General features: G+C 35.0%; 7 protein-coding genes and 1 long non-coding RNA gene across 11 annotated transcripts; 4 read left to right on the plus strand and 4 right to left on the minus strand.

The window, feature by feature from the left end:
- Positions 1–337: 337 nt before the first annotated feature.
- AT3G51650 (stress response NST1-like protein) lies at positions 338–4,709 on the plus strand. 4 transcript variants are annotated; one of them, NM_001339529.1, is made up of 5 exons: positions 359–592; positions 733–2,411; positions 2,596–3,554; positions 3,661–3,913; positions 4,604–4,709. In NM_001339529.1, the coding sequence occupies exons 2-4, from the start codon at positions 936–938 to the stop codon at positions 3,752–3,754; spliced, it is 2,529 nt and encodes an 842-aa protein (NP_001319725.1). In that variant the 5' UTR covers positions 359–592; positions 733–935; the 3' UTR covers positions 3,755–3,913; positions 4,604–4,709. The 4 variants fall into 4 exon arrangements, with proteins under 4 accessions (NP_190733.2, NP_001319725.1, NP_001325659.1 ...); NM_115024.5 differs by lacking the exon at positions 4,604–4,709 and having other exon boundaries at positions 338–592; positions 3,661–4,077; NM_001339530.1 differs by having other exon boundaries at positions 359–2,411; positions 4,604–4,649.
- Positions 4,710–5,481: 772 nt separating this feature from the next.
- AT3G51660 (Tautomerase/MIF superfamily protein) lies at positions 5,482–6,809 on the minus strand. The gene is made up of 2 exons (NM_115025.4): positions 6,453–6,809; positions 5,482–5,943 (listed from the first exon to the last, which is right to left on the minus strand). The coding sequence occupies exons 1-2, from the start codon at positions 6,561–6,563 to the stop codon at positions 5,716–5,718; spliced, it is 339 nt and encodes a 112-aa protein (NP_566955.1). The 5' UTR covers positions 6,564–6,809; the 3' UTR covers positions 5,482–5,715.
- Positions 6,810–10,158: 3,349 nt separating this feature from the next.
- AT3G51670 (SEC14 cytosolic factor family protein / phosphoglyceride transfer family protein) lies at positions 10,159–12,714 on the plus strand. Its single transcript, NM_115026.2, has 4 exons — positions 10,159–11,097; positions 11,614–11,738; positions 11,832–11,973; positions 12,072–12,714. Exons 1-4 carry the CDS (start codon positions 10,399–10,401, stop codon positions 12,333–12,335), a joined length of 1,230 nt encoding a protein of 409 aa, NP_190735.1. The 5' UTR covers positions 10,159–10,398; the 3' UTR covers positions 12,336–12,714.
- Positions 12,715–14,970: 2,256 nt separating this feature from the next.
- Positions 14,971–16,226, minus strand: SDR2 (NAD(P)-binding Rossmann-fold superfamily protein). The gene is made up of 2 exons (NM_115027.2): positions 16,063–16,226; positions 14,971–15,928 (listed from the first exon to the last, which is right to left on the minus strand). Exons 1-2 carry the CDS (start codon positions 16,152–16,154, stop codon positions 15,109–15,111), a joined length of 912 nt encoding a protein of 303 aa, NP_190736.1. The 5' UTR covers positions 16,155–16,226; the 3' UTR covers positions 14,971–15,108.
- Positions 16,227–17,814: 1,588 nt separating this feature from the next.
- On the minus strand, positions 17,815–19,648 carry AT3G51690 (PIF1 helicase). Its single transcript, NM_115028.3, has 3 exons — positions 19,454–19,648; positions 18,875–19,160; positions 17,815–18,786 (listed from the first exon to the last, which is right to left on the minus strand). Exons 1-3 carry the CDS (start codon positions 19,592–19,594, stop codon positions 18,218–18,220), a joined length of 996 nt encoding a protein of 331 aa, NP_190737.2. The 5' UTR covers positions 19,595–19,648; the 3' UTR covers positions 17,815–18,217.
- Positions 19,649–20,752: 1,104 nt separating this feature from the next.
- Positions 20,753–22,676, minus strand: AT3G51700 (PIF1 helicase). Its single transcript, NM_115029.1, has 3 exons — positions 22,489–22,676; positions 21,633–21,918; positions 20,753–21,534 (listed from the first exon to the last, which is right to left on the minus strand). The coding sequence occupies exons 1-3, from the start codon at positions 22,630–22,632 to the stop codon at positions 20,930–20,932; spliced, it is 1,035 nt and encodes a 344-aa protein (NP_190738.1). The 5' UTR covers positions 22,633–22,676; the 3' UTR covers positions 20,753–20,929.
- A 711-nt stretch (positions 22,677–23,387) lies between these two features.
- On the plus strand, positions 23,388–23,666 carry AT3G08205. Its single transcript, NR_141407.1, has one exon. It is a non-coding gene; the product is annotated as an other RNA (long non-coding RNA).
- Positions 23,667–23,775: 109 nt separating this feature from the next.
- Positions 23,776–25,639, plus strand: AT3G51710 (D-mannose binding lectin protein with Apple-like carbohydrate-binding domain-containing protein). Its single transcript, NM_115030.2, has 2 exons — positions 23,776–24,384; positions 24,467–25,639. The coding sequence occupies exons 1-2, from the start codon at positions 23,971–23,973 to the stop codon at positions 25,481–25,483; spliced, it is 1,431 nt and encodes a 476-aa protein (NP_190739.1). The 5' UTR covers positions 23,776–23,970; the 3' UTR covers positions 25,484–25,639.
- The last annotated feature ends 84 nt before the right edge of the window (positions 25,640–25,723 follow it).

Raw genomic sequence — 25,723 nt, forward strand, 5'->3', positions numbered from 1 at the left:
ACTTCTTACTTGATTTATCATTTTTTCCAATATTTTTGTGAAGATGTACCAAACATATCCAAGAAAATAATTTCACCAATCTGGTAGATAATGAATGATTCGATATAGTATGTATGTGCTATAAAAACTTTTATCAATGCTTAAACTTAAAATAGCTTTGACCATATCTAAACTATGTTATAAAATAACTTTTAAAATATTCTTTTTTTAAAAAAATTCTTAAAATGTTTTATATGTTATTTGAACATTTCTTTGAAATGCCCATTATTAGTCCATTAGCCCAACAAACCGTTGGATATATGGGTGGGGCGGCGTTTAAGAGGCACTGACTTGACCCGACTACCCACCCGGTTCGTTCCTTGGTTCCGGTTTTGCCTTGTAAACATTTTCTTTCGTTTTTCTTCATCATCTTCTTCTCAAATCTTTCGCGTTTACGGTTTCTTCGTTAGCAGGATTCGAACGAAAGCCACGAGACTACGTGATTCAACCCGAATACGATCCGAATCAGGATTCTCCTTCCATCATCTTCCATCCCCAATTTCAAAGCTCTTCTCTTTTTGGCTGATGCTTTGCTTCAATGGCCTCTCTATCGGTAAGTCTCCTCTTACCTTCTCTCGATTAATTCACATTGCACAACAAGTCAATCTGAACTCTGCGTACAAGGGTTCATCGATTTCTATTTGTAGAACGTTGTGGTTCGTCTAATTTGATTCCATTGTTGTTGCTACATAGGTATGTTGCTATAACAATCTTTAACTACAGTTGCTTAGAGCTGGAGACTTGTTAACTTCGATGGTGTATAACCTTAAAATAAGATTAGGGTTTGGGTTTTCTGCTGCGACTACATCCTCTGGGTTGAAATTTCTCTGAGTTTAGGGTTTTCTGATACATTTGGTTTGATAAGAAGAAGAAAAGGTGTTGCCTTTTGGAGGATAATGTGTATATTGTGCGTTATACAAAAGTGGTCTCGTCAGGTTGCAACGATGCTACCTTGGTTTGTCATACCTTTGATTGGACTATGGGCTCTCTCTCAGCTTCTTCCACCAGCTTTTCGTTTTGAGATTACTTCTCCCAGGCTTGCTTGTGTATTTGTGCTCTTGGTTACTTTGTTCTGGTACGAGGTTTTGATGCCTCAGCTCTCTACTTGGCGGGTACGTAGAAATGCCCAACTTAGGGAGAGAGAAAGATTAGAAGCTATTGAATTGCAAAAGTTGAAGAAAAATGCCACAAGGCGTTGTCGTAACTGCTCAAATCCTTACAGGGACCAAAATCCAGGTGGTGGGAAATTTATGTGTTCGTATTGTGGACATGTATCAAAACGGCCTGTTTTAGACATGGCCTTGTCTTCCGGATTAGAGATTTCTGGTTCAGGGATTTTGAAGGATCTTGTTGGAAGAGGTGGAAAGATGTTGAATGGGAAGGGATGGAGTGAGAATGGATATTTGCACAGGCAAGAGTGGTCTGACAACAGCACATGGACTAGCGGGTCAAGCTATTGGCGGAATAATAGTGGCGATACGTTTGAAGGAGATGAAAATTGTTTGGTGGAGAAATCATATTCTGGTGGTGTTGTTTTTGCTTGCAGGTTGTTGACTTCTTTTTTCATGAGCATTTTGTGGCTTTGGAGAAAGATATTTAGATTTAGCTCATCAGTTGGTGATTCATCACTTGACCCTGAGCAGAGGCGGATGTTGGCTAGGCAGGGTGAGAACGGGACAAGCAGTCATGAAAGTAGGGTAGAAAAGGCACGTAGAAAAGCAGAGGAGAAAAGACAAGCTAGGCTAGAGAAGGAGCATTCAGAGGAGGAAGAGAGAAAACAAAGAGAGGAAGTAGCAAGATTAGTAGAGGAACGGAGAAGGCTGAGAGATGAGATACTTGAGGCCGAGAAATGCAGCAAATTTTCAGTGGCTGCTAAGGAGAAAGACACTAAGGAGGCAGAAAAGAAACGTCAGGAGAGAAGAAAAGAGAGAGATAGGGCCTCAAGTAAGAGCAATTCTGATGGTGAAGAGGTTGACAAGAGAACAAGAAAGGAAACCGAGCAGAAGCGCGGGCTTAATAAGAGCGATCATCTGGAACATGAGAGGCACGCACCTGATAATTTAAGGGGCCCCAACATGGAAAGGAGACATGGACATGGTTTAGAGAATAATGTCACTAGTAACGGTACAAAATCTGGTGGTAGGTACTTTGATCGAATGAAGAGTACAACTTTTTCTTCTTCAAAGGCTTTTACTGATAGTCGTATATTTGGGAGAGGTGTTAATACTTCTGCTACATTTGCAAGAGAAAACAAGCCAACTGGTTCTGCAGATAATTCTCATACCTATGCTCATTCTAGTCATATTAATCCTCCTGACTTCGTGGCTATGAAATCTGTCCCTAATGAAGAGGAGAGGAACACTAATAATCCAGTAAGTACCCTTTCCAAAATTTCTCATCTGTTTGTTCTATGGTTTTGAGTAAACTAGTGTGCTTAAAGATATAAATCTCACCTTCACTCATATGTTTTCTGTTATAAATGGTTTCAAAAGTTCATTTTCGTCTTGAAACTTTTTTTTGTCAATTAAAACTGAATATTTGATACTGTTTCCTCAGGTTGTTTCTGAGCCAAAACCGAGTAGAGAACCTAGAAAATCATGGCACCAACTGTTTGCTCGTTCAACTCCTGCTCCTGTTTCCTCAAATGTTAATACTATAAGTAGACCTAGCACGAATCCCCAGCCAAATGTTCAGATCTCACAGGTTCCCAGTCAAGTTTCCTCAATACGAACCTTCGACAATTCCATCAGTTTTGGGCTCCCATCGCCATTTACCATACCGGTGTACTCTAGTGGATCCACTACCAGTAGTTTAGGTTTCTCACCTCCAACAGAATTTGTTTTTCCTCAACCCGGTGAAGATGAGCGTTTTGAAGATCCATGTTATGTTCCGGATCCGATATCTCTACTGGGACCTGTTTCAGAATCACTTGATTTAAGAGCTGCTGGGTATGAAACTGGCATAGGACAGGTAAAATACCATGCGATGAAGAATACACCTTCTTGTGAAGCCAACAAGCCATCTCCAATTGAGTCTCCCTTGTCTAGATCACGGGCTGCGGATGAAAAACAAGCTAATGATGGAAGCTGGCAAATGTGGAAGAGTCCTCTAGGCCAAAACGGTCTTGGTTTAGTTGGTGGGTCAGCAAACTGGGTTTTACCTTCTGAAATAAGTAGATCTATCGAGGAAAGTGATATGCATCACGCGCCTCAGCATAGAACAGAGTCATTATTTTCAAAAGAGGATTGCCAGCTTCATCAAGGTGCTTATTCACAAAGGAAGGACTATCTTGAACATGATCAGAGAAGTGGCGTTTTCAGCCCCATTACTGGTCCAACCACTACTGATCCTTGGTCACAGAAAATGTTCTTCCCTGCATTATCTGGTATTGAGAGTCCTTTTTCTATCACCACACAAACAAAAAGCGTCTTGAACAATGCGGCAGGGTACAGAAGTCCAACGGGATCTGGTCCAGACAATCCATTTGAACATCCTTCTCCTAATCACTGGCTCAAGTAAGTCCTGAAAACTTGTTGTTTCTGTAGTTTTCTGAGATGGCAAGACAAAGTGTAAATCTTGAACAGAAGCAGTAATGATATGGTGAAATTTGTGAATGTGCAGGAAGGTGAAGAGCTCAGGGGATGGGACTGGGAAGCAAGTTTTGGCGGCCGGTGAAGTTGAGAACCACCAAAAAGATGTAGAATCATTCTGGTAGTCACAAAACTAAACTAAATGAGGTCAAATTTTTTGCAGATACACACACGTTGACTGTGTCTGTCTCTGTCTTTTGTCCTCTCGGGTCTTCAATGGAGATATAGAGTTTTTACTTAAAACATCTCCTATGAATGAACACTCGACGCATAATTATAATCAGGTACTCTTCACTTTATAACATCCCACTCTCACTAAACTTGCTTTGGGTTTGTCTCTAAACACGTTTCTACTAAAAACGTAAACAAACTAAATCTTTATAGTCTTTGATAAACTGAAAACTGCCAAAGTAATAGAATGTGTTCCCATCTATGTCGATGCACGAAGCCGTAATATTCCTCTATGTGATAATAAAGCTTATCAAGCTTAGCAGACCACAAATTTTAGCCGACAAAATCAAAAGCGACGGCCCAACACAAAAAAAAAAACAAGTCGTGGCCACTTTTCTAGTGTTCAGAAAATGGCACAAATCAAAAAATGATCATTCACTATAATATCACTAACCATATTTAACCAATGGGATTAGTTTTTCACCTAATCAAGGAAGAAAATAATCAACAAAACAAATGTCACAGTGATGTTTGTAGGTTTTTCTGCATGTAGTGAGTTTGGTTACTCTCTACATCTAGATATACAGTACTATTATTTTTATGGCAACTGATGCCAAAAGTTAAAGATATTTTGGCTGCCAAACAAAATACGTAGCTTTCAATTGTTTTTAAAAGATAAATCATATGTCAATTTACCCACACAAAATAAAAATATAAGTCATTTGGCATATTATTTGATTAGACTTTGAATATTTTTTTATACTGTCACTGCTGAGTGCTGACCTCTATTTTTTTCACCGCAGGTAAAAGGGAGTGACATGTACCCTTTTCTGGAAATTTCTTATACAAGACGTATGAAGATTTTCTATCCTTTTTTTGGAATTTAGATTACTTGTTTTCAGACTTGTGATTGATTTTGAGACTTCATTTTCTTTTTTTTTGGATTTTAATCAATAAAAATAATTTAGCTATTGACCTATTGTTCTTCTAATAGCTTGTACGTCTTCACACTGACCTGTCACCACTCGCACCTTTCATTTGTTTCCTACTCCAAATTATATCCCACACCCGATGAATTTAGTGTGAATTTAGTGTTTCTTGATAGGCAAAAGATTGTTGATTACGTACTTAGCCACGCTAGTCAGATAAACGAGGAGACTTCATTCCATTTCGTGAGTTTTGATTGTAACATTAGACTCGTCGGCCATTGTTAATTGTAGTGACTGACTTCATAAAACCGGTTAAACGTTGTCTCAAAATGTTTAGCATTTCTTTTACATGCTTAGTTGGATTTTGAAACCTCATCTTAAAGTTCTCTGCCCTTATTTGATATCTCTACCATTCTATTGTGGTCCAAAATCAAGAACGTGTGTGTACTATACCAATTGTTGGCCCCAATCATATGAAACAAGAATTAATCTGTACGACTAAAGATTTTGTTTTTAGAATATTATTTTGTCAAGTTTCATTCATTCATGTTAGCTCCTATTTGAAAATAAACGATGGAATCATAGATTTCTACTAACCGGAAACTCAATGATTTCAAAGTTTGTTTCTAATCTTCAAGGAGACTACTTCTTCTCTAATTCAAAATTGTTAAGTAGATTAAAAATTATGAAACTATGACCAAGTCCAAAGACTTAGTCTTTTTTTTTTTGACAATGACAAAAAAAAAAAGAGTTTTATATTAAGTTTACAAGTCCAAAGACTTAGTCTATGTCTCTCAGATTAGGACATCTCTCGGTATGTTTTGTTTCAAGTTTTATATTAAGATTATAGGGTCAAGATCTACATGAATGATGATATAATAGTAAAAGATTTGTAAACATAAAAATAGAGAAGACTCATAAAGAAAAGAATAACATGTGAGTCTGTATATAATTTGTGTTTGATGAACAATACAAAGATCATAACACTAAAGTTTAGAAGGAAGAGGCAAAGAATTAATATCAAAAACTTTAAAGATAAAACGAGTGGGATGAATAGAAAAATGAGTGTGAAGAATAGAACCAACGGTCGCTATGAGTTCTCTCTTAACTTGTTTGGTGATGCCTCCCATTGACACAATCTCTGCATATGCAGCTGCTTCTTTGTTCCCTCCAAATACTATCTCTACTGATCCCTTCAACACCACCATCACTAACTGCAATGGACATAACTCGTTTATTGAGTAAACATATACAAATTGGAAGATATATTTGTTATCTCCTACATCTTCCCAACACATAGAATGATATTTAGAGGAAAAAAATCTTGGCCACATGCTATTAATATCGATGTTTCCTCTTTTGTACATAAAAATATATCTTGGTTTGAGGGGTCAAGTATACATATTAATAAATCAATAACTGTGATGTTGACTTTTTTTTCTTCTTACAATTCTGAAGCCAATTTACGTGAAACCTAGTAAACAATGCTTATTATATGACGTCTCAATTATCTTATATTTTCTAATATATATAAAAAAGATAGAAAAGGCATTACAATAACTTTAGAATGGATAGAGTATTTGATCACTATTGAATTCCATTAAATAACAAAAGTGCATCTGATATATGTAAGTCAAGGATTTTTTTTTTTTTTTGTCTGATTTTAAAACTTAAAGGAAATTTCTGAAGGAAAGAGAGATTAGTGTTTAAGAGAGGTTCTTACGTTTTGAGGTCGTCCGACGATGGAAGCGACGGCTTTGGTGACTTCGGAGTAGAACGGATCGGTGTTAACGCCGTCAAAATTGACGTTTGTTGTAATGTAAAGACAAGGCATTTTCTCACCGTGAATACTAACGCCCGTTAAGCTTTGTTTGCAAGAATCTCAAGAAACCAAATGAGAGGGGATTTAAATGGTGTTTGGAAGTTGTGGAAGAGAAGATCTCTCACATGGCCAATTATATATAGAGCTAAATTATCGCGTCCAAAAATTAATGAAAGAAATTATTGTATTGCATTATTTTAAAATTTCGTTTTGATGTGAACAATTTTTGAAATAATATCTTTGAGTTTCAAATCTGACAACTTGGGGACGTGACTCAATCAATTACCGCAGCTACGTCGCCCTCGAAGAAATTTGATTTCATACCATATTGGACCACACACACACACAAAAAACCAAGTCCATAATTTTTTGTTAATAAAGGTAAAGGATAAAAACTTGATGTTATTAATATTTGTATTTTCTCCGTAATGGGTTAGGAAAATGTTTACGAGATTCGTTTTAGATCATTGACCTTTTTTTTTTTTTTTTTTTTTTTTTGGGCAAATGTTTTAGATCATTGACCATTTATTTAAAATTGTGTGTTTCGTACACATCCATGTGGTGCGTATGTAGCGCCGCTACTTCGTCTTAAAAAGATTTGTTTATTTCGCAACTGTCACTATAAACCGGTTACCCACAACGATACGTATTATCTGCAAATTAATCTTATCAGTTATCAGTTTTAAAATGTGGAAAACGTTAGATTTATGGTTCCATATTTTCGTATTAACAACGATTATGGGTTATCTAACAACGACTATTACACATGTTTATTTCAAGGTTTGGTATAAGTTCGTTATAGGACTTACCATGAGCCTATATCGAAAGCCAACTTTTCATCCATGTAGAGTCATACCCGGACAAGTTCGGTATGTTGAACCGTAAACATATCACCTATGATCCACTGACTAACACGGTTTGAGTCGACTTGTCATAAAATTCACCTAGTAAAACCGACAACCTGCCTTAATAATTAAACCGTCGAATTCCGGTTTGTGTCTCACAAGTCACAACCGTCCGGATCCCTTGCCCATTTACTTTATCACGTGTTTTTCCCCATAAGTTTATATTTTTTATTAATTGATGGACAGAAAGTTTTTGGTTTTGGGATGAAGTCACGAGGACAAGAAGAAATGGAAAAGGCATCATGACTTGTAAGGGTTAACAACAAGAGATAGAGGTTATATGCTTACGCGGTCCTAAGCACGAATACTAGAAGCTTAGGGTTAGGACCACTAGAGATATAATGCAATTTGGAAGTCACCACAATGTTTAAGAATTTTATCAGCAACTTTGGTTGAAAATAATAAAGAAGAATCTAGTTCGAAGTTTTCTCTCCATGATTTTTTGAAACTGATGGACCATCAAAACATCTTTGGCGTATGGTGGGGCCTCAGAACACATGGGCCGGGCTTGGTTACACATGAGAAAATTGTTGTTTTTAGTTAGATTTTGGTGGACTAGTATAAATGGATAAAAGAAGTCGTTGGAAGAAAACCAAATTGATAGAAGAAAGAAGAAGAAAAATAGCAAATTGTTGAAACAGGGACAGAGGCTGTCTTTAAGGAAAATCCCGTATGATTAAAGTGTACGTAATCGATTAGTGTTCCTCTGTAAGCACTAAGTCAAAAGTAAACTCTAAAGCCAAAGGTTTCAATTTTCAAACATTGTTAAAGCGAAGTCTGTCCACGAGAATTAGCACATACTGGTCCACCATGTTATCAAGAAACGCCAAACCTTTTTTTTGACAATTTATAGTTTTTGAAATATTTAGTAGAAATCTTTTATCTTAAGGAAGAGATTGACAAAAATAGATAAATAAACAAATAAGAATAAAAGATTGAAATTTTTGAAATTAACATATATTTAGCCATAGTGGAAAGAAAAATTTATAATAAGGTTGGTATATCAAAAATCAAAGAACATGTGAAAAGGTTTAATAAAATAAAAGCTATAGAAAATTGATAAGTTTTGTCCTTATGAAATTAATGTCATGATATATATATATATATATATATATATTATTGTACTTTTTAATTAATAATCCCTTTTTGAAAAGAAAAGAAAAATATGTATAAGAATTTTTTGTAGTGTTCATATTCAGTTTTCTAGAAAAGCTAGGAAAGCGAAAGTGGCCTGGCATGGTTTTGTAATTTCCTTTTTTAATATGATCATAAAATAAAATATGTAAAATGAAAAAAAAAACTCATTAACAAGGTAAGGAATAATGAGTTGACAACAAAACAAAGGTAAGGGATAAATGATGAACTATTCGGATGAACATATTATTGCAAAATTCAGTTATATACTATATGGTCCAACGCTACTAGCAAAGTAGCAATACACATGTTGGTCATAATTATTGAAATTAGTTACAATTTGCGTGAACTTTCTTAATTAATAAATATTTAATTTGTAGGTTATGGGAATGAACTGGAAAGTAATAAAGTTGAACCGCATGGGTGAAAAGATGATTGTTTTTGGCTAAACTAATGTGTTTTTATATTGCTAATTTGATCGGATCCCCATATATTCTCATAATCACTCCCTCTTATTACGTTGAAACTTGAAACAAAATGCTAAGCTGCCTAAAACTCCTTTCGCTTTTTAGAATCTAGAGGAGAGAACTAACAAAATAATAACGAACTTATTTTAAGATCTTAATATGCGAATATGCGATTACCAAAACTATGCCTATATATCACCGTGAGTCTTTCTTTTTTTGGGATTACTTTGCCAGTTTGCCTATAACCATGTCATTGAGTCTATGACTACAACATGGCATTGGGTTTAGATGTAGTGGTCAACATCTTATAGTTATTGAGATATTGAGTCCATTGGTAATAAAAAAAACTCGGTTAAAGAAAAGAAAAACCGGTTTAAAAACGGTATAAAACATGTGGTTGAATGATTATGATTAGTGAAAACAAAAATTTGACTAAAAAAACTTACTAAAAAAACTTTAATTAGTATACACACACCTTGCTTCCACTTAACTATCATGAAGCCATCATCACTGGGTTTACATCGGCTAAGTTTATGAAAGTGAATGTCTCTATAAATGCTTACTCTCTTTTTACCATACATATTAGCCTAGAGAAGTATGTAGAGTTCAAGTTTCCAACATACATTAATTTGAACTCAATACGTACGTGAAAGCAAGCCTTCCTACATCAATAAAGACCGACCTACTAGTTTCTTCATAAATCAGATAGAGGCCGTGTTTGAACGTAGATGCGACTTGGTGTCTCAATGAGTGTAAAATAAAAACCTAAAAAAGGAAAAAGGTAGGACCAAACACGCCCCATCCCTTAATCTCATTATTATCACCTCTTCCACACGTTACCTCCCTGCAAACCTCACGCTCCTTCCCTCATAACACGTGACTCTCACGCTCCTCCACCTCTCAAAAAAACCAAATTTTCCTTGTAATTTACTTGAACCAAATTCATATATTCACCTAAACATAACTAATTCTTGATCTAACTTTCGAAAATTTTCAAATTAAAACATCTCATTGATTCCAAAAACATACTTTATTGTTTTATATGGTTAGTATTTTAATCTTTACGTAAATAAAAGACGTTGGAATTGGAAATTACTACTAGTAGATTGCTTTATCAGAATTTTATAATCTATACAATGTAAAAAGCCGCGTCATCTGTTCAAAAATTCAGAAGATCAGAGTCACGCCTATATTTCTCTCTCTCCCGTCACTCTCACTCTTCCTCTTCTGCTTCTTATTATTACATCGATCCTCGTTGTCCCTCCTCTGTTTCTTCAATATCTCTTTCTCTCCAACAAAATCAAAATCAAGAAAACAAAAAAGAAAAACTCTCAAGAAACAATGGATGCTTCATTGTCTCCATTCGATCACCAAAAAACTCAAAACACAGAGCCAAAGAAAAGCTTCATTACCTCACTAATCACTCTCCGTTCAAACAACATCAAAGAAGACACATACTTCGTCTCAGAACTCAAACCCACGGAGCAAAAATCACTTCAAGAACTCAAAGAAAAGCTCTCAGCTTCATCCTCCAAAGCTTCTTCAATGTGGGGAGTCTCACTCCTCGGTGGAGACGACAAAGCTGACGTAATCCTCCTCAAGTTCCTCAGAGCAAGAGATTTCAAAGTAGCAGACTCTTTGAGAATGCTTGAGAAGTGTTTGGAGTGGAGAGAAGAGTTCAAAGCAGAGAAATTGACAGAAGAAGATCTGGGTTTTAAAGATTTGGAAGGTAAAGTTGCTTACATGAGAGGCTACGACAAAGAAGGACACCCAGTTTGTTACAATGCTTATGGTGTGTTTAAAGAGAAAGAGATGTATGAGAGAGTGTTTGGTGATGAAGAGAAGCTTAACAAGTTTCTGAGATGGAGAGTTCAGGTTTTGGAGAGAGGTGTTAAAATGCTTCATTTTAAACCTGGTGGTGTTAATTCCATTATTCAAGTTACAGATCTTAAAGATATGCCTAAGAGAGAGCTTAGAGTTGCTTCTAATCAGATCCTCTCTCTTTTTCAAGATAATTACCCTGAATTGGTTGCTACTAAGGTAAAGAAAATTTCTCTGTCTTTTGTTTTTCTCTTATGTTTCTATTGGAGACAGAAAATTTATGTTTCTGTACTTGTTGTCTGAATTGTTACGGTTTTTTCATGTGGTTTTGCTCTGTTTTGCGTGTTGGGGTTGCTTCTCTTTGCATTTAAACAGAAACGAATCTCATTCAAGAAAATCTGAAATGTGTCAAATGCTTAATGGGGAATCTAAACCATGTTTCATGAAATCTTTTCTTTATTAAATTGTTGGTTTATTTGTGTGCGGTTTCTTGAGTTCCTAAGAAATATGAATGGTTTTAGATGTTTTCTGTGTGGCGTTATTCTATGTATTGTCCATTTTGATTCTCTTTTTGTCTTACTTTCTTAAAATTACTTCCATAGCTTTGTCTTCTACTGCTACAGTAAAATTGAAGCATTCTTTGTGTGGCCGTACAATGAAGTTATTATAATCATGTCTCTATTCTCGATTACTACACAAAACATTTTGATGAATCCATTTTTTTCACTATTTCAGATATTCATAAACGTGCCTTGGTACTTCAGTGTGATCTACTCAATGTTCAGCCCATTCCTGACTCAGAGAACAAAGAGCAAGTTTGTGATGTCCAAAGAAGGCAATGCAGCAGAAACACTCTACAAGTATAACTTAAAACTCTAACCATTCTATTTTCTTTTTGGCTTATTTTAACCTTTTTGGTTAAATATATACATATACAATTGTTGCTATTTCAGGTTCATTAGGCCAGAAGATATTCCGGTGCAATACGGTGGTCTTAGCCGTCCTACTGATTCGCAAAACGGACCGCCAAAACCGGCGTCTGAATTCTCCATCAAGGGTGGTGAGAAAGTTAACATTCAGATTGAAGGCATTGAGGTAATATCAGTTATAAGCATTTTACAGAAAGCCAAGTGAGTGAAAAATGATTTGATGAATTCTGAAAAATGTGTTTGTGTGTGGTTGTAACATTACAGGGTGGAGCAACCATAACATGGGATATAGTAGTTGGAGGATGGGATTTAGAGTACAGTGCAGAGTTTGTTCCAAACGCTGAAGAGAGTTACGCGATCGTTGTCGAGAAACCGAAGAAGATGAAAGCTACAGATGAAGCTGTTTGCAACTCTTTCACTACAGTAGAAGCTGGGAAGCTCATTCTCTCTGTTGACAATACTCTCTCTCGCAAGAAGAAAGTTGCTGCTTACCGTTACACTGTCCGGAAATCTACTACAACCGTCTAATCTATAACCGGTTTTTCAGAAGATTGGTTGCTTTCTTACTACTACTTTTTGTGGGTGTGTTGAGGGGTTTTCTTTCTTGGGTTTGAGTACTAGGTTTGTTTTGCTTACTCAACGGTTCATGTTGAACCGGAAATATCGATAAATTTGCGAGGAAATCATATGTATAAAAACTATGATTTGTATGACATTTGATGTTTGGCCTTAATATTTTAACTAGAGATTGAAGTTTTAGTCTGCAAAGTGTAAGCTTATGTACTCTCTTGTACCATGTTTAGCTATTGAAGACCAGTGGTCCATTGCTTATGTTTGTTGCATTCTCAGTTATTGTATTCAGTTGTTTTGTATCAGAAGCTGAACTAAGCAATGGAATTTCATACACAATACGACTCTTTAACAGCCAAAATAGGCACCCAAACTTGAAGAATCAATCATTGTTGCATCATATTACCAATCATTGAATAAACTTGAAGATCCAAATTTACTAATTGAATTGTGGGAAGAAAATGTACATCTTCATTTCCCAAATGAGCAGTTTCCATTTTCAGCAGCGAACCTACGTCAAGACCGATTCGCACGGATGAATAATGACTACAATGATTGTAGTAGTACAATCTGAACTTATCAGAGAACACAGTGACTACGGCCCGACCCAAAATCCCTGTGTATTTTTAATTAGTCGCTGCTACACAGCCCGGCCCAATATAAAGTCTGGCTATGAGTGAGAGGAAAATTTGTTTTATGGTTGACTTTTGAATGTGAGGTTAGGCAGTTCAGTTTTTTAATTTCAATTTGAGTGTGTATTTTATTTTATTTTCAAATAAACTCACAATGTTAATAAATTTTAAATTTTGTTAACTGAAAATCCAAACACCAAACACAAACAGAGAAAAAAATCGTTTTTGTTTATATTTTGTGAAATTGTTTTTATGAAACTATGAGAATTTTTGTATCCTTCAAATCTGAAATCTTTTTGAATTCTTTTTATTACTTTACCCTGTGTTATCAAGTTAAATGAGAAATAAAAGGAAATAAGTATAAACCTAAAGAGAACTCATGAGTTGATTTTTTTATTAGAAAAAAAGTACTAGAATCCGATCTTGGTTGTACTCCTAATTAATTGTAGTTGATTGAGCTTATAATAGTGTAAAAAAAAATTTTAAAAAAATACGAGATTATGATATGTTTTGAGTCTTAGACCTAAACTCATCTCCTCTTCCTTACATTTCTAAGAAATCCGAGTTAACAAATCAAATCTTAAATAATAAATATTCTTATTCCTAACAATAGCCAATAGGTAATGTTGAAGAACTTGGAGTTTTTGTACAATGTTTTGTTCTGACATGATCACAACTTTTTGGTTAGGACTTGGGAGGTTTCTACGATCGAACCTCTTTAAACATTACATACTTTAACATAAGCAAATCAATTCCAATGAGTTTTTTTTTTTTTTAATTTAGAGAAACAACGTGTTATCAGTATGAAATTGGTGGTGAAGAAGTGAAGAGATGTTTCACATCTATGCTTTTGAGGCTTATGTATTTCAGGTTCGTTGGGGATAAAGAACTTTTACAAAAGTGAATAATAGACCAAATAGTCAAATCTAGCTATCGAAGAAAGCGAATTCGTCGGTTTCAAGAAATGGAGGCTACACAAAATTTAATATTATACGTTCCTCTTTCTTTAAATGAAGAAAAGTGTCTATATAGCTGTGGGTTTGACCAATTGGGAACCAATCTTTACTTCTTGATTTTCTTATAATTTTCCAATCTCAGCTAATGATTCCACAATTACGACATAATCGCATCTGATTTTTAAATATTTTCGTTGATCTCATATGTGTTACAACCCAATACACCCTTGCATTCATTAAATTATATCGCTAACATCGAACCCTTTTACTTTATCAAGAAACAAAAAAATATCGAACCTTTAGCTTCGACTATAAAACTCAATTTGCATTTAAAAACTAAAGTGTAAAATCAAGAATAATACGTGGATTATCAAAAAAGAATAATCGGTGGATGTTAAAAGGAATAAAAGAAAGTACAAAACGTTGTATATTATTGCTCAGTATAACAAAACAATAAATTCTGAGATATTCGTATTCCATCCTTCAAATTAATTATTATATTCTTTTCCAGAGAAATTGTTCCTAAAAAAAAGATTGCATAGGTCGGTTTTTTGTTTTGATTTCGAAATGTAAATTTATTAACAAACTCTCTGCGTAATCACCTTTAACTAACTCTGTACTTTGGTCTGTAATGAGTTTATTTTACTATATATGGTATCTTAATTAGTACTTTGGCATTTGTCAATTAAAAAGCTACATTACTATTTATCAAAACTAAACTTGCATTTACACATTATTCTTCCTGACTCAACGTTAAAAAATCATTTTTAATCAATTTAATATACATGCACTGTATTTTCACAACTACTAAGCTACTGAAGTTTGATTGTTTAAGACGATAATTTGTCTTTTCGACGTTATAATATTAAGCCACTTACATATCTATATATACTAATTACAGATGTAACTTAATTATATAAATAACTCAACTATCAGTTAAAAATTCGGAATCTGCCATATATGGTAATGTCATGGATGATTTTTTATGAACAAAACTTTTATTTTATTTTGCCGTTGACATCTACAATTCAAATAACTGTTTTATTAATTCACCAGCTATTCAAAGTTTAAACAAGAAGAAAAAAAGATTTACCAAATCCAGTTAAATCAATTAGAAAGACAAAAAAAAAACACATTTGATGATCACAAACCAACACAGTTTCTTGCAGTCGTAACACCACCGTCAACGACAAGATTATGTCCGTTCACATACTTAGACTCATCACTCGCCAAATATAACGCTGCTTCAGCTATATCATTCGCTCTCAATGTCTCTCCTTTCAAATTAGCCAAACTCCTCACAAACTCCTCCATCTCCTCCACGTCATCATCTTCCACGTCACCACCACTCGTCTTTCGCCACGCGTTAACCAGCATCGACGTGGCAACTCCAAACGGTGATATACAATTAACCCTAATCCCATACTTGCCTAGCTCACACGCTGCGTTCTTGGTCAAACCAACGATCGCATGTTTCGAGGCTGTGTAAGCGTGTGGTCCCATTCCACCCATCACACCGGCTACACTCGCCGTGGAGATTATGCAGCCTTTGAATCCTCTCTTGATCATAGCGCGTGCCCCGTGTTTCATGCCGAGTCCTACGCCACGTACGTTCACACGCATCACGTGGTCAAACTCGTCCGCGTCGAAGTCTAATATGCTTTTGTGTTTCTTCTGATCTCCGAGAACTCCCGCGTTGTTGAATAGAATGTCAAGCCTACCGTACCGTGCAACGGTTACGTTCACAAGGTTTTCCACGTCGGCTTCTACGGAGACATCGCAGCTAATGAATGCCACCATCGGGGAGGTTTTGTGGGATGAGAGTGACTTAGCCAGGGAAGAGCCAGCTACGTTGTCCACGTCAGCAATCACCACTGTGGCACCGTGTCTAGCGAATAACATGACGGTTGCTTTGCCTATTCCATGTGCGCCTCCGGTTATGATGGCTACTTTTCCTTCCAACCTATATACGGTGTAAACACTATTATTATAGGTCGTATACTTTTTGAGAATTAACCAACACTATAGTATATAAGTGACATGGACTATAGTTCATTCTTGTTAATTAATTTCAAGTTCGTGGGACAAACAATGTACCTCTTAGGATATAAAGTTGTATTCGTCTCCTCCATAATGGTGTCGTGGACGGAGTGAAAGGTGGTCTGCTCAGCGATCACTTGGGCAGGCATGGCAGATTTTTTTGTGAGAGAAGTACAGATGGAAAGAAGTGATGAGAGGGAGCTTTTGAAGCTTAAAGTGGAATTGAATAGTAGATACACACATCCCTGAGTCTATTTATATACACATTGGTAGAGAGGTGAAGTTCCGAAGACCAGTGGGAAACATCCAATTATGCTCAAGTTTTGGAATCATTCTAGATAAATAATTTAGTATGTACAAAAAGCTAAATGGTAGAAGAAAGACAAAGAAAATGAGTATTTTAATATGTAAATTGGATGCTTATAAATAAATTGGATGAGTAAAATTGTGTTTAGAGAGACTAATAATAAAACTTTTTTGTGTCAGGCCGATCTTCTTGTGATATCTGTGTGTATTAATGCAAAATAATTTTGGATAAATCATTGATGATTTGATATCAGATTTATTTTTAGAAAGAATCTAGAAGAAAAATACTAAATACTACTAGTAGTAATTAGATATGCCATCTAGCTCATATTTATTATGTTTGCTGGCAATGAAAAAAGCTATAGTTATGACTTATGAGATACATATCTTGTATTAATTACAGGATTCCGTATCACACTCACTCCCTCAATTTAAAAAGGACTGAGGTAGATACTTAAAGATTACCGTACAAAACACAATAAAAATATTAGCATTAATTTTCTATCACTGATACTCATAGTTTAATACGAGAAGGTTCTGATTTTGCAAATGCTAAGTGTATCATCAAAAATACTCTATTTAAAACTGTTAATGGTTGTTGTATGTTGGGAGTTAAGTGACCTTAGAAAATGGATCGTTTCTTTGGCGGATCAAGACAAATAGTTTAGGTAAACAATATCAAACATTAGTTTTTACAACAACTCTATTGTTTCTCCAGATGTGAAATGGTGGTGGCGATGGTCTGGCAAGATTCCTAATTCTAGAAGAAATGCGACTTAGTCTATATAGTGCTTTGTAAATAGTAATATCAATGAAAAAATGGTTTTCAATATGATATTAGAAGTCCTTAACCACAATAAATCTAATGTTCTTGAAGCTTTTAAACTAATGGTCAACGGTGTTATAGGTTCCAGTTTGATCGATCAAGATATATTTTTTTTTATATGTACTAACATTTTCACACGGATCCTAATCTAGTACATGTATGTGCTGTGTAATTTGATCGATCAATTGCGTCTCATACAATATACGAATGATGCGATTAACGTACCAAGAACCATTGGACCACTTAGCTTTATATTTATTAAGTGCAGGACTATATGTACATTCATTAGCAAAATCTTCTCTCACTAATTTATATATAGTAGACTTATGTACATCTCGCTATGCAAATCTTTTAAGATCGAATCATATATAGCCTCAATCATTCTTGATTAGAATTAAGTAGTGTTGATAAACTAATTTCTATCACATATAAAAAGGGAAAACACAGCTCAACCAAACCTTTTCCTTGTTGTCCAAAACACGATTCATCTCAATACACAACTAACATTATATAATTTCAGGTTATTGTTTTACTTGAAATACTTTTTGGGCTATTTATTGCACGTTGGTTGTGATGAAGCCCATTTGAGTTCAATCAATGCTTTAAACACTTGTACGCCTGAACTTAGGCCAATTGCAATGATCTCCTTTGTATAAATTGTTAAAAGGCTTTCGATGGGATTTCACACATTTCGGTACAAATTCTAATACACATGTAGCAGTCGATAAAACCAAAGTCTTAATTATGCGATGTTTTGAAGAAAAAGAAAAAACAAAGACCTGTAGACTAAACGTTCCAAAACAACTTCTTCAAGACAACATTTTCGGCTTCTACCTGGGATTTCTCAGCTTCTTCTGCGATAAGAAATTGGGTCAAACCAGTTCCGGCCTTAACTTTGGATATGGCAAGATACCTTTGTCCAGGAAAGAACACTTGTTTTGGTAGATACAGACCAACTTTGGAAAATGTTTGGCCTCGACTCTGGTCTATAGTCATGGCAAATGCAAGTGTGAAAGGATACTGCGTAAGCCAGAGAAAGATTTAACAAAAAAAAAAAAAAGGTCAACCAAATGTCGACGACTAAATGTTTTGAAACAACTCCTTGAACACAACATTCTTGGCTTCTTCCTGAGGGTTCCCATCTTTGTCTGTTATAAGAACTTTCAAACCAGCTCTTGACTTCACCTTGGATATAGCAACAAACATCTGTCGTCCATGAGAGAACACTTGTCTTGGTAGATATAGACCAACTTTGGAAAGTGTATGCACTTGACTTTCATCTATAGTCATCGCGAACGCAAGTTTCAAAGGATATTGCGTACGCCGCATTTGAAGAGGAAAATTTGTTTCTGTGGGGTATGAAGCTATCCTAGGGATCCAGATTTTCTTACCATGCTTATTACCTGCTATAATCATAGCCTCAAGCAAAAACCCACACAGCCGAGTAATTTGAAGTCTTGTCCCCGTAAAAAAACCACGGCTAGGATCAAGGTCCCTAAGTAACATGACAGGAGCACCAACCTTTAACCTCAGCTTAAAATCAGGCAATCCGGGGACTTTGATGCTATTCAAAACCTCTAGAGGGACAAACATGTCGTCATTTGGGCTTGGAGAAATACTGTCAGTGCTGAGACATTCTTTCTCTTCACCTGATATGATATAATGATGTCGTAGTTAGTATGTGCATAAAAAGGATATATATATAAGTATAAAAGAGAAAAGCAATAAACGTGTTACCTGGTAATAGTGAAAGCATATAATCATTAATCTGATCCACATCGTCATCACGATGACACAAAATAGCACTGTCGTGACAAAAATCAGGATTGTAGGACTTTGCAAAATATTCTCCATAAACTTCTTTCAGTAAAGTTTTGATAGGATCTTTGGATTCAGTTATCAACAAATCTTTGGAAATATCAATTTCAGTTTCTCCATCATTTGGATTGTTGATATTATCACCACTAATGTTCATAATCCATCTAGAAAGAGCTTCATCTATAGTTGTGTGAATTCTTGTCTCCTGGAATTCAATTAGCAAAACATTAAAATATAGAAATTATAGTACTACAAGTATTTCTTTCTACAAAGTAAAGTGAACAGCATGATCATTATAATATATAATGATTTCCTTTTTTACATGTCAAAACGAGTCATGTGCAATCAATCAAACCTTACAAAACCTAAGTCATTGCATGAATAATCGATTATTATGTACCAAAGTGCAGAGCATCTGATTAATTTGCAACTATTACGAAATATATAACTATAACAAAAGATACATGTTAAAGGTACATAATTCAGATAAAAACATACCGACGAATCGAGTAAAACCAAGTCGATGGAGTTGTCTGATTCTTTCTTATTTCCCTTCGACGTTCTAACTATCTGCACTTTGATCTTCCATGGTCTGATCTCACCGAGAGAAGCAGAAGGGTGATTACGAATTAGAGCCATTACTGTAGCAGTTTGTGAATTCGTTTTCTTTTCTTTTTCTTTTGTGATGAATTTGGCTGAAAACGAAAGGTTATGTAGCTTTTATAAGCGTATAAAAAACTAGAATCACGATCTAAACGGTTACGGAATTTAATCAGTTTAATTAGGATTTCCTTTTTATATACTTTTCCCAAATTCAAAAGGAAATTCTAATTAATTGTTTCTTAAGTTAACAGTAACGGAAATCTTTTTTTTGTCACCACCTGGTAACTGGAGGATTTTTTATGTACTTAAATTTAATTTTCCACTTTAAATTGAAAGGGAATTTAATGAAAAAACCCTTAACTTTGGTCAGATCCATTTTTAAACCCTAAACTATGTTTTTAGTAAAACAAACCCTGAACTAAAACCTGTTAATAAACTTAACCCCACAGTAATTAAATATTAATGGGATATTAATTTCCAAAAATAAAAACAACGAGACATTTGTATTTAGCGCAAAAACCACATGATGTTCTTTAAAACTGTTTTGAATTTATTACAAAAAAATGTTTAGTGTTCTAAATGATTTTGAATTGCTTAATTAGTTTGGAATTTAGAAGCTGAAAGAAAGACACAACAACTTAAAATAATCCAAAGAGTCATGCTTAAATAAATCCAACCAACATAACTGTTGTGATTTATGACAGATTAGGGTTTTACGATTTGGAGTTTTTTCTGAACACGAGTTTAGTGTGGTCTATGGCAAGCAAACTTCGTGTGGTTTTGGCGTTAAATACAAACGTCTCGTTGTTTAATTACTGTGGGGTTAAGTTTATTAACAGGTTTTAGTTCAGGGTTTGTTTTACTAAAAACATAGTTCAGGGTGGCCAAAGTTGAGGTTTTTTTTCATTAAATTTTCAAATTGAAAAGGATTATATATACATATATATATATATAGATTTTAAGAAATGATTAATATATATGTATTTCCTTTATTATATACTGGATGATTTTAGTTGCCCTAGAAGGCAGAAGCTTCGGTTTTAGTAGATGGTAGGAGCATCAAAATCAAAATGAAATGTCAATCAAACCTAAAACAAGAGTTGATGTTTAAAATCGGTGTTCGTGATATATAAAACTGCAGAGAAACATCTATTGTTTTAGTCTTTTAGGTATAGACTTCTGTTAAAAATCTTTAACTAAAGTCTTATCCTGTTTTGAAAAAATAATAGCCTAGACGAAAAAACAAACTATAATCAATGTACAGAGCAGAATGTAAAACATTGTAGTCTGAAAACAGAGTACTATACCATAAGAAACACCATGAAAATCAAATTACATAAAACAAATAAAAGCAATTAGTTTGCTGCCAGTCTAACACATGTTGACTAATGGTTCTGACAAATGTTCTGTAAACAACTCCTTGAACACAACATTCTTGGTTTCTTCTTGATCAGGTTTCCCATCTTTATCTGTGATAAGAACTTTCAAACCAGCTCTTGACTTCACTTTGGATATCGCAACATACCTTTGTCCATGAAATAACAATTGTCTTGGTAGATATATACCAACTTTGGAAAGTGTTTGCCTTTGACTTTCATCTATAGTCATGGCGAATGCAAGTTTCACAGGAAACTGCCTACGCCGCATTTTGATAGGAAATTTTGCTTCCCTAAGGTCTGAGGGTATCCTAGGGATCAAGACTTTCTCACCATGATTATTACCTGTTATAATCATAGCCTCAAGCACAAAAGTTTCAACCCGAGTAATTTGAAGTCGTGTCCCCTTACGTAACCAACCATAAGGAGCAAGATCCCTAAGTAACATGACAGGAGCACCAACCTTTAATCTCAACTTAAAATCAGGAAAGCCCGGGATTTTGATGCTATTCAAAAATTCTAGAGGGTATAACATTTTGTCATTTGGGCTTGCATGCGTTGGATAAATGGTGTCAGCGCCGTAACATTTTGTCTCTTCACCTGATATGATAATAAATGAAGTCGTAGTAATTAGTATGTGCATAAAATATTAAAATGGCTATATATAGGTGGAAAGCGAAAAGGATTAAACGCATTACCTTGTAATTGTGAAAGCATATAATCATTAATCTCATCCGCAACGTCATTTGTATGACACAAAATAGCCCTCTCTTGGTAAAAATCAGGATTATAGGACTCTGTAAAAGATTCTCCATAAACTTCATCCACTATAGTTTTAATAGGATCTTTGCACTCAGTTATCAACAAATCTTCATGAATATCGATTTTAGTTTCTCCATCATTTGGCTTGTTGATGTTTTCGCCACCAATATTCGTAATCCATTTGGTAAAAGCTTCATCTATAGTTGTGTGGATTTTTGTCCCCTGGAATTCAATCAGCAAAACATTATAATGCTAAAAGTATTTCTTTCTACATGTAAAATTGTAAAACTAGGTACAAGCTATATAATGTTTTCTGATTTATTCATGAATCGAGTACAATGTTTATATACACAGAGAGTCTTTCTCTCCAAGTTTAACTTTCTCTCCAAGTTAAACTTACCAAAAAACCACATGAGAATATTTACAAGATATACACACGATATTCTTTTGGCTAACAAAAATTCACAACATGAGCAATGAGTAAACAAAAACATATTCTAATGATTATATTCATTTACAAGATATTCTATTGGGTGTTTAGCCATAAACTCAACTTAACTTGATATTAAAATAAGTAAAACGACGAGATTATTGCATCTTCAAGCATCTAGATGATTGACTCAACTAGAAAACGAGTCATGTGCAATAATAAAAAAAAAACTTATAGAACTTGAGTCATGCATGAATAATCGTCTACTATGTATCAAAGTTTAAATCATTCTGATATATAGAAATTACAAAAGACAAATGTTAAAGATTCGTAAAAACACTATAATTCAGATAAAGCTATACCGATGAATCGAGTAAAACCATGTCGATGGAGTTGCCTGATTCTTTGTCATTTCCCTTCCAAGTTCTAACTATATGCATGTTGATCTTCCATGGTTTGATCTCATCGAGAGAAGCAGGAGAGGAGTGTATGTCAATTAGGGCCATTATTGTAGCGGTTTGTGAATCTTTTTTGTTTTTTTGTTATGAATTTGGCTAAATACGAAAGTATGTGTAGCTTTTGTAAGCGTATAAAATCTAAAATTATAGATAGTGTTCTTACTCTTACGGAAGTTTTAAGTATCAGTATAATTAGGATTTCCTTTTCTTATTCTTTCCTTAATTTCGAAAGGAAATTCTAATTAATTGTTTAAACTTTAAGTAACGGAGATCTTTTTCTCTCATTCCCCTATATCTGAAAGATTTTTTATGTAGTAAATTCTGTTTTTCCATTTAATTTTAAAAGATTATAAGATAGAGGATTGATATATACTATATATCTTCCCATATTTGATTTGTTTTTTTAACATAGTATTTCTTTAACTGATACTGTATACTGGATTAATGATTCATTGATTTGAGTCGGATTTTTTCTTCAGAACCAAACCTTTTATAGTTGCTTTAGAAGTTCAGTTTTCAATAGATAGTAGGAGCATACACTCCTCTTCGAAAATGGGTCGCATTAGACAATTCGTGGGCCGAAAATATAGAAAAGCCTTGGAAGCCGGAAGTGTCAGGTTTTGGAGTTATTTTTGGAGCCCAGGGTGTTTATATACGCATCGCTGACATCAGGCACTAAAGGGCATGAACAACAATGACAGGGATCGCCACTTTTCGTGGTCCATCTTTTAGCCAGCCAATATCAATTATTATAGTCCAACTAAAATTATTAGTACTAAAGAAATCTCACCTAATTCCCAACACAATACCTGCTTTACTTCCCCACTCTCAAGTCCTACATATAAGCTTGCTAGTCAATACATCATCGTTTTTTTCCTATTCTTAAAACATAATTTAACTCATATCCTTTTATATACGATGTTTAATTTACACATCTACTTTTTTTTACAAACAAAAAAGAAATAACTCATATCCTATATTGTGTGTCATCCAAATTCGAATGCAGAGCAGAAACCCCACATGGACAGCCTGAGCCTGTGGAAGACCAAGCGTGCACCAACGTCTGTTCTCTTGCTTTGTTATTAGAAACTTTTTGAAGTAAACTATACAAATAAGTGGAAAGACTGATAATACTAATATGTGTCTCTTTTGGAAAATATTTTCAAGTAAAAATAAAATAAATACCAAATATAGGTGAAAAAAGGTTTTAGGATAACAAGAACGATTATCCACAAAGGCAACATGAAAGCAGAAACCTTTTCCCTGCAAAAGTGTATAGTAAAACACACTCATACCAAACTTTCCCTTCTTTTCTTTTTCTTATCATCTTTGCTCTTTTCCCGGAAAATTCCAAAGATCAACAGCCGCAGAAACATCTCATAAATCATGATGATGAAGTTCTATACGTTCACTTTCTTAATCTGCTTGTTCTCGAAGCTCCAAGGTCACTGCAAATCAGATATCAGCCTTGGCAATTCTCTGACGCTCACTTCTCCTCTAGAATACACTCCAGGGTTTATGGGGAAAGCTTATATCATAGAGACAGAATCATCGTCAACAAGAGAACCTGGTTTTAAAGCCGCGTTAACAATGGAATCAAGCGACAAAGATGATGGAAGATATTTATGTTCCCTTCAAATTTTCCTTGGAGATGTAAGAGTTTGGAGCTCAGGGCATTACTCAAAGATGTACGTTTCTAGCAAATGCATCATTGAGCTCACGAAAGATGGAGACTTGAGACTCAAGAGTAGCTATAAACACGTTGGATGGAGAAGTGGAACCTCAGGACAAGGCGTTGAGGTATAAGATTTGATTGGTTGATCATTTTTAATGACAGAAACATGTAACATGCTAAACTGTGTTTGGAAACAAAATTTTGTAGAGGTTGGAGATACAAAGCACAGGGAATCTAGTGTTGGTTGATGCTAAGAATCTGATCAAATGGCAAAGTTTCAATTTCCCAACAGATGTGATGTTGAGTGGTCAGAGACTAGACGTGGCTACGCAACTAACTTCATTCCCAAATGACTCGACTCTGTTCTATTCCTTTGAAGTCTTACGCGACAAGATTGCTCTGTTCCTAAATTTGAACAAGCTCAAGTACTCTTACTGGGAATACAAGCCTAGAGAGAAGAACACAACGGTCAACTTCGTGAGACTAGGGTTAAAGGGTCTTGACCTATTCGACGATAACAGTCGCATAATCGGAAGAATAGAGCAACCGTTGATCAGATTCTTGGCGCTTGGAAACAGAACCGGTAATTTAGGACTCTATTCGTATAAACCGGAAAAGGGAAAGTTCGAGGCAACGTTTCAAGCTGTGAGCGACACTTGTGATCTTCCTGTAGCGTGTAAACCATATGGAATCTGTACATTCTCAAAGTCTTGTTCTTGCATTAAGGTTGTAAGCAATGGATATTGCAGCAGCATCAACGGGGAAGAAGCTGTTTCAGTGAAGAGGCTATGTGATCATGAGATGGTTGAGCTAAATGGAGTCACTACAGTGCTAAGAAACGGGACACAAGTGAGAAACATAAGCAAAGAAAGATGTGAAGAGTTGTGTAAGAAAGATTGTGAGTGTGGAGCTGCGAGTTACTCTGTTTCTGAAGAGAGTTGTGTCATGTATGGGATAGTGATGGGTGTTAAACAGATTGAGAGAGTTAGTGGATTGAGTTATATGGTGAAGATTCCTAAAGGAGTGAGATTGAGTGATGAGAAATCTAATGTGAGAAAATGGGTGGTGGGATTAGTTGGAGGTATTGATGGTTTTGTGATTTTGTTGCTTATTTCTGGATTTGCTTTTTATTTCATTCGGAAGCGACGGAAAAGCTTGTTACTGCCGCCACCGCCACCGCCACCTCCACCGCTATCGCAGCAGCCGGCTAATACCGATTCTTGATAGTTCTGTTTTTGGATATTTCAGATTAACTTGTGTCTTACAAGAATACATGTAAACATTGATACCGTTTATAGCGAAAACCGTTGCTTTACATCGAACATTGTAAAAGCCTAAAGAAAATTTATTGATTAATGTTTCTGAGGATTTTGAAGGTAATGCATGGTATATCACTCTTACAATTATTTTTTCTTATAATTATTCCATTTATAACCAAGTTTTTTTATGATATCAATATAGTTG

This window comes from Arabidopsis thaliana, chromosome 3 (assembly GCF_000001735.4).
Source record: "Arabidopsis thaliana chromosome 3, partial sequence".
Lineage (NCBI taxonomy): Eukaryota > Viridiplantae > Streptophyta > Magnoliopsida > Brassicales > Brassicaceae > Arabidopsis > Arabidopsis thaliana.

What these genes read in the sequence shown, in the direction of transcription:
- AT3G51650 (NM_115024.5), top strand. Translation starts at nt 936, where the DNA reads ATGTGTATATTGTGCGTTATACAAAAGTGGTCTCGTCAGGTTGCAACG. An exon ending in AGAGGAACACTAATAATCCA is followed by an intron (nt 2,412 to 2,595) that starts GTAAGTACCCTT and finishes CTGTTTCCTCAG; the next exon opens with GTTGTTTCTGAGCCAAAACC. An exon ending in TCTCCTAATCACTGGCTCAA is followed by an intron (nt 3,555 to 3,660) that starts GTAAGTCCTGAA and finishes GTGAATGTGCAG; the next exon opens with GAAGGTGAAGAGCTCAGGGG.
- AT3G51660 (NM_115025.4), bottom strand. Translation starts at nt 6,563, where the DNA reads ATGCCTTGTCTTTACATTACAACAAACGTCAATTTTGACGGCGTTAAC. An exon ending in TCGTCGGACGACCTCAAAAC is followed by an intron (nt 5,944 to 6,452) that starts GTAAGAACCTCT and finishes TGTCCATTGCAG; the next exon opens with TTAGTGATGGTGGTGTTGAA.
- AT3G51670 (NM_115026.2), top strand. Translation starts at nt 10,399, where the DNA reads ATGGATGCTTCATTGTCTCCATTCGATCACCAAAAAACTCAAAACACA. An exon ending in GCAGCAGAAACACTCTACAA is followed by an intron (nt 11,739 to 11,831) that starts GTATAACTTAAA and finishes TTGCTATTTCAG; the next exon opens with GTTCATTAGGCCAGAAGATA. An exon ending in TTCAGATTGAAGGCATTGAG is followed by an intron (nt 11,974 to 12,071) that starts GTAATATCAGTT and finishes GTAACATTACAG; the next exon opens with GGTGGAGCAACCATAACATG.
- SDR2 (NM_115027.2), bottom strand. Translation starts at nt 16,154, where the DNA reads ATGCCTGCCCAAGTGATCGCTGAGCAGACCACCTTTCACTCCGTCCAC. An exon ending in ACAACTTTATATCCTAAGAG is followed by an intron (nt 15,929 to 16,062) that starts GTACATTGTTTG and finishes CACCGTATATAG; the next exon opens with GTTGGAAGGAAAAGTAGCCA.
- AT3G51690 (NM_115028.3), bottom strand. Translation starts at nt 19,594, where the DNA reads ATGGCTCTAATTCGTAATCACCCTTCTGCTTCTCTCGGTGAGATCAGA. An exon ending in TGGTTTTACTCGATTCGTCG is followed by an intron (nt 19,161 to 19,453) that starts GTATGTTTTTAT and finishes ATTGAATTCCAG; the next exon opens with GAGACAAGAATTCACACAAC. An exon ending in TATGCTTTCACTATTACCAG is followed by an intron (nt 18,787 to 18,874) that starts GTAACACGTTTA and finishes ATATCATATCAG; the next exon opens with GTGAAGAGAAAGAATGTCTC.
- AT3G51700 (NM_115029.1), bottom strand. Translation starts at nt 22,632, where the DNA reads ATGGCCCTAATTGACATACACTCCTCTCCTGCTTCTCTCGATGAGATC. An exon ending in TGGTTTTACTCGATTCATCG is followed by an intron (nt 21,919 to 22,488) that starts GTATAGCTTTAT and finishes ATTGAATTCCAG; the next exon opens with GGGACAAAAATCCACACAAC. An exon ending in TATGCTTTCACAATTACAAG is followed by an intron (nt 21,535 to 21,632) that starts GTAATGCGTTTA and finishes TTATCATATCAG; the next exon opens with GTGAAGAGACAAAATGTTAC.
- AT3G51710 (NM_115030.2), top strand. Translation starts at nt 23,971, where the DNA reads ATGATGATGAAGTTCTATACGTTCACTTTCTTAATCTGCTTGTTCTCG. An exon ending in CCTCAGGACAAGGCGTTGAG is followed by an intron (nt 24,385 to 24,466) that starts GTATAAGATTTG and finishes AAAATTTTGTAG; the next exon opens with AGGTTGGAGATACAAAGCAC.